General features: G+C 29.3%; 2 protein-coding genes across 2 annotated transcripts; both read left to right on the forward strand.

Moving 5' to 3' along the window:
- The first annotated feature begins 467 nt into the window (after window positions 1–467).
- On the forward strand, window positions 468–2,784 carry Tsp_00040 (conserved hypothetical protein). Its single transcript, XM_003375794.1, has 6 exons — window positions 468–578; window positions 631–1,032; window positions 1,586–1,925; window positions 2,010–2,211; window positions 2,287–2,476; window positions 2,536–2,784. The coding sequence occupies exons 1-6, from the start codon at window positions 468–470 to the stop codon at window positions 2,782–2,784; spliced, it is 1,494 nt and encodes a 497-aa protein (XP_003375842.1).
- Window positions 2,785–2,844: 60 nt separating this feature from the next.
- Tsp_00039a (myosin, essential light chain) lies at window positions 2,845–6,571 on the forward strand (the record flags this gene model as incomplete). The annotated part of the gene is made up of 15 exons (XM_003375795.1): window positions 2,845–2,913; window positions 3,013–3,018; window positions 3,062–3,172; window positions 3,517–3,717; window positions 3,778–3,839; window positions 3,895–4,040; window positions 4,121–4,370; window positions 4,421–4,521; window positions 4,577–4,683; window positions 4,741–4,866; window positions 5,215–5,365; window positions 5,649–5,830; window positions 5,885–5,966; window positions 6,071–6,172; window positions 6,528–6,571. Coding segments are annotated over exons 1-15 (1,740 nt in total), but the record flags the coding sequence as incomplete, so codon positions are not given.
- Window positions 6,572–6,587: the final 16 nt, after the last annotated feature.

Below are 6,587 nucleotides of genomic sequence, written 5' to 3' on the forward strand. Positions count from 1 at the left end.
TAAAAAAATATACAGCTATCCCAAGAGAAAGATTTGATCATGAGCAATTAGACAAGGAAAACCAATACAACAAAGACTTAACGGCCCAAGAAAAGGAAAACCAATACGACAAAGATTTGACAGTCCAATAAAATAGCGTGGTCAACGCTGTATTTTTATTTAATTTTTTTCAGCCTATATTAATATCACTCCGAATAATAAGTTGAAATTATTGCATATTTCTTAATTTTACTTCATTTATTTTTACTTTTAAATGTGTGACTTTTATAAAATCAAAGCGTTTTTCAAACAATAATTCTTGAGTTTTATTTTACCACAGTATGCTATTAGCCTGACAGTTTATAAATTAAAGCTGATAGTGACGTCAGCATAAGCTTATCTGACTCCGTTGCTGCAAGCATTTCTGAATTCAGTTTTGCTTACAATTTGTATGTAATTAACATCTCTACAATTTTGTATGGATTTCGATGACAGAAACGAATAAAAGCAATAACGTTTTATGTGCGAAAGAATTTGTTGAACTAGAAAACATTGAATGTAGCAGTTTTGAGCATACATTTTCCTCGGATATGAATGAAGTTTGTACAGATGTGTTTTAAATTGTATTATTTTTATGATTGAATTTTTCAGGTTAATTCAGTATCGGATGTAATCTGTGCTCCGGAAATTGAGATGGTTCCATTTGACATTTCTTTGGCAAGTAGCGACTTGGCAATGCCATTCTTTGATAAAGAAATGTTGGCGTCATCAGTTTTCGAACACGATGTTTCGTACTGTGAAGAGATGAGCGGTACCGCATTTGATGGAGATGAATCTTTGCCAAAATCAGTGAAAAATGCATTGTGTACTGATGACTCAGAGTTGAATTTTCAATCGGTTAATAATTTTTGTGTTTCTCCTTTGCAAATTTTTAAACGAAATGAAACAGAGGAAAATTTAACAGTACAATGCGTTTTGAATGAAGTAAAAAGATCACTGGATGAATGTGGCGAAAGTTTGGAAAAGGACACGAAAATTATTTCTCCTGAAATGGTAAACTGAAATTTTTCAAAAAAAAATGTTAAAATTTGTTTTTACACATAAATGTTGTTGATTAATTTTTTTGGAATTATGCTAACTTGTTCAATGAAATGTTATTTACGCTTTTAACTTTCGAAGTTATGATTTGAGTGAACTGCACACTAAATGGGCTTATTTTTGATTAAGATATCTTTTAATTTAAAAGTTTTTCTTTCACTTTAGAAAAGTGTAATATATTTTTTTAGTGAGGGACTGACTTTGAGTCAACAACTGCTATTTTTGCAATTGTAAATTATGTATAATTTAACGAAGTAATGTGTATTATGTTTTTAAAGCATCGTGATATTTCTTTTATTTAACTGTTGGGAAATTATTTTTACTAACGTTTCTTCTGATCATTTTTGAATAATTTTACAAATATTTTCATGCATTTATTTAGCAGTTGAAAACTGCAGTGTGAAGTACTTGATGAAAATTTAACTTGCTTTTTTAAAATTTGATTTGCATTAATATTTTTTGCTAAAATTATTATTATTATATAAGAAATTGTATTTTTTATTTTTAGGTTCTATCTGCATCTCCGAATACTGATTTAACACCATGTATTAGAGAGATTAAATTGTCTGATGACTTTGCTGTCCAAAGTGACGATTTTGATGTCTTGTCAAAGGGGAAATCAGCACCTGATTTAGAGAAAAAATTAAATTCATCTGTTCTTCCAAAGAAAGGTATAAGAGGTATTTTGGTGCTTCCGGCTTCTGTGAAACTTGCAATGGAAAATCAAACAAACAGTGCAGTCAAACAACAGCATCAGCCGAGCAAAACTTTTTCACTTGCATCTAGCATGAAGAGAGAAAAAAAGTCCAGTTCGTCATATATGGAATATAAAAAGAATAATTCAAAAGGTGGGAAAGAAAGAAATTTTATTTATTTACTCAATTAATTTTTTTTGTTTTGAATATAATTTATTGTTGTTGTTGTTGTTTCAGCTTCACATGCGAACAACTCTGAGAGAAGCATTAATTTGTCCATAAGACGTAACGTTACTTCTATTAAACATGCTGGTGGAAAGAGTGCTTTGGCTGCAGAAGAGCCGATGGACGATTTGAGTAAAATGGAAAGAAAGTGCAATTTTTCGTGGAGTCCTGAAATGTTGAATGGCAACGCTATTAATGGTGCTTTGATGATGAGGTTTGTAGTTTTTAAATTAATTTGCATAATTTTTGGATACATTTTTCTTTTTTTCCTTTTTTTTATTTTGTGCAGAGAAAAGTTGGAGGAAGCTTATCGAAAGGCAATGCAAGCTGAGAAAAGTTTGATTGCCATATACAGTTTGGAGAGAAGATTGTGGAAAACTGCTTTTTATACACCAGTGAAAATTTTACGTCAAAAAATGAACGAAAATGGAAAAAATAGACAACAATATAAAAATGCTGCTTTATCAATAATTCTTTCTGTAAATGTTTTGCAAATGCTAATGTTAACGCAGATAATATTTTTTGCTGCAAATTTTAGGGCATGAAATTTTATAAAAAATTGTTGATTTCTTACCAAGAGATTTGTAAGTTGAAAATTGAAGAATACGTTGTTATTTATCCGTTGAATTTGGATTGTCTGGTTAATGGTATACAAAAATGCGCCATTGATCCCACTACACAACAAGTGCTGAATTCTATGCAACGCTGTGCTGTTTGTCTGGGCGATTTGGCTCGATATGAGTTAGGATGCACTGGAAAGAAATCACAAGAGTCCGAAATGTATTGATTAATTTTTTACATTAATCTATTAAATATTTGGCGTGCATGTTTTTTTAGGTATTATCAAATGGCGATCGTTCTGGGGGCTTTTAGCAGTTATCCATACAATCGTTTGGCAGTGCTTGGAATTCAGGAAGTAAGCTTGAACTCTTACTTCGATGAATTTATGTTTCTTATACTATTGCTTCGTCATATTTTTAAAATAATTAAAATTTTATTTATGATAATATTCTAGTGCCAGGTTCTTATTGAATTCTTTGAATATTGCTGTGTTTGGATTTTAGAATCGTAAATTGGATGCAGTATATTACTTTATTCGAAGTGTTGCTTTGTCGGTTTCTTCTTCGAACAGTACCGAACATTTGCGAAGCATTTTCAATGATACGAAAGAAGAAGTAAAAAAATTTTATTCATCAATTTGATAATTGAATAATTTATAATTAGAAATAAACACTGTAATGATCATTTGTATGTTTTGCGTTAAAATTTGAAAAAGAAATTGCACTATATTATCAATTTTTTATGCTCTTGAAAAATTTGAAGATATTCTGCTTATGAAAACACTGAATGATTTATAAGCTTGAAATACAAATGACGTGTCTGAAAACTGAATAAGGCAAAATAATTAGTCTTATTTTTTAAAACGATACTTTAATTCGAATAATAATAATAATGTTGTATGTGCACAGTTTCGTTTGGGTTCATGTGTTTGTTGATTTCCTTTTTTTTCCAAATTAAGATTTCGGCCTATGAAGATTCTTTTGGAAAAATGAAGCACCAGGAAAAGAAAAAATCTAGATCAAAAAAAGATGAAATGTCGAGTTGTTTTGCCCAGGAAGTTTGGTATTCTTTTGAAGGAATCAGGATTAAAGATTATGAAAGTGGCATTGAAAGGGGAAGAGCCATAGATGAAATATTAATTTCTGGCTCCACAGATGAGGTTTGCATTTACCATGTTTAGCTTTTTCATATTTTATTTAATTTATAATTTTTTGTTTAGTTATACAGGCGTTGTGTAGCTTATATTCTTCATTTGAACGGCATACTATTCACAAAAATTGAGTAATGCCGTATTTCATATTTCAAATGGTTTTTTTAATAATGAACTTCCATTTAGTGTGGATACATTTTCTAATGTTGCAAGAACGGCAGTGATTCAATTTGTTGAATTACTGAGACGTGCTGAAAGTCCCTTGACTGCTACAGGTCTTCTCAAGCTGATTTTGATAACATTATTTACTGTTCAACACATTCAGATGAAAAGTATGCATTACAATTAAAAATTTTATAATTCCATTATAAATGTTAATGTGGAATTAATGTTTCATTTATTGTAAATGTAGTGAAGCAGAATAAGAACAATGAAAGTTGCTCAGTTCTACTTCAGCTCGCTGTGCAGTTGACATTGAACATATTTACTATTCTCTTGTTCTTTATCGAGAAGCAGTTGGAAGCAATTTTGCTTGGTATTGATGATCCATCTGCATTAAGAATGCTTCCAGCTTTGCATATCATGTGCAGATGGTTTTCATTACCATCTTCGCTTAAATTAATTCAAAAGATGAACAGTATTGGTCGAATTGAATTTGATGGGTAATTTGTATTATGTGTACATATTTGTGCTTTTGATTGATTTTGTTTAGATTAGAAATGAAATTGTGGGCTTCGTTTATGGATCTTTGTAAAATGCTGCTCATAGCTAAAACAGAAGGAAAACTGTGCTTTTCTGAATCTCAGGAAGGAGGTATGCTATTGATGACTGTTTTATATGTATATTTATTTTATAAGCACAATTTTAGATGAAACGATAGCAGTGCACTTGCCGGAAGATTGTCTATCTGTTGCTTTATTTGTTGATTTTGAACGTGATCCCCCGTTATATTTTATTCAACGAAAATTTAATAAAGTATTATTTTTTGAATGAATCCATTACTGTTGAATGTTTCATTAATATTATTTTCAGAGCGTTGTTTTGAATCACTTAAGGTTGGAAAGTGTACTGAAACTGGGTGGTCATTTGAATGTGAATAACATATACATCAATAGAGATATTGGTGCAGTTGAAGCAGAACCTGTAGATGAACTTTCAGTAAGTATACAGATTTTAAACTAATAAATAGTTGTACAGTAAAACAAAAATAGAGCAGCATGTAGTATGAAATGTGCTTGCTGCAAGCATATAATATTAAATTTGTTTTGTTCTATAATTAATAATTTTGAAAGAAAGTAAGGAATTTTAGAAAAATTAAATAAAAAAATTATTAAACTATAAAATGAAAGTAGACTATATTAACCTTTAAAAATGAGAGTTTTAAATTTTTTCTTTTAAAAATTGTTATTTCTGATCGTTCTTTTTTGTATTTACTCGTATTTATTATTATAAGAAATTGAATGGATTTTTTAAATTATAACGGATTTGTAAATAAACCGTATTTAGAACTTATCTAAGAAAGAAGAGGAGTATGATTATGAACTGCATATTTATCCACAACGTCTTGTTATTGATACGAACACTTTTGTCGATCATTTGAAATTGATCATAAAACTGGTTAAAATGAAGAAATACACAATTTTAATACCATTGGTTGGTAAGTTAATCATTTTAATTTTATAATAAAGCAGTCATTATTGTATTATTTCATTATGTCAAATAATTTTAATAAAAATTTTGTTTGTTGCAAAATTGTATAATTACTTATTTTTCTCGTTATATTACAAAATACTCTTTAAATTATAATTGGAAAATATTTATTTGCATAGCATTTTTACAATCATAGTATTTACTTTATTAATAAAATTCATTAAAATTTAAAATAAAGTTTCTGAACCCAGTTTCTGTTATATCGTTTGAATGCATGATTTGAATTTTAGTTTTTAATGAACTTTATGGTTTGGGAAAATATCATGAAAGTGATTGGGTTCAAACGCAGTGCACACTTGCCATGAAGTTGATTAAAGAGTGGCTTCAGGATGATTCTTTGCATGTAAAGGGAGTTACAACTTCTGGAACCTTAATTAAAACCTTTGACTTTTTCAACGAAGCAACTGAAAAGGTATTTTTTGAATTATTTTTTATTTTTATGTTGTATACATTTTTTATGTCATAGATTCAAAACGACGACAAAATTTTGCATTGTTGCGAAATCTTAATAAATAACAAATCCGTCTCCAGCATCACCGCATCATGTGGTATATATTTTAAAATTTATTGCAATATCGGCTATTTGAACGTTTTTGATTATGTATATAGAATAATTTAATCAATAGTAATAATAATTTTTGTTTATTTTTAGCACATCCTGAAATTGTGCACCGTGATATTGTTCTTTTGACTGATGATCGGAATCTGCGTTTAAAGGCATATTCTATGTGCATCCCAGCTCGTACTCTGCAAAGTTTTATTGCCTTGATGAAACTGGGCTAAGAATTAACGGTTTGATAGTGTGAATTTTTTCCCGTATTCACATTACATGTTTTGAAATTCTGAAGTTAATGAATTTCAATTGCAACGCACACTTTCAATCACTGCAGTATGCATTATTATCAAGAGACGTTTGAAAAATCTTCCAGTTAAGAAAGTGTGTGAAATGCGAAGTTTAGTGAAGAATGAAGAAAATTCGTGAAAGAAATTTTATTACAATAGCTGCAGATATCCATTTTATTCAAGCTATTCATATCATTTTCAAGAGAAATGAAATTCCAATCATCCTATTTGCATAAGTATGTTAAATATTCTTTAAATATTTGCAGTTAAGAATTTGTTTAATGCATTTTCCGTTTGTCGTATTGTTGATGTATGTTTACTAAATT

The sequence above is a fragment of the Trichinella spiralis genome, assembly GCF_000181795.1.
Source record: "Trichinella spiralis strain ISS 195 chromosome Unknown Scfld4, whole genome shotgun sequence".
Classification (NCBI taxonomy): domain Eukaryota; kingdom Metazoa; phylum Nematoda; class Enoplea; order Trichinellida; family Trichinellidae; genus Trichinella; species Trichinella spiralis.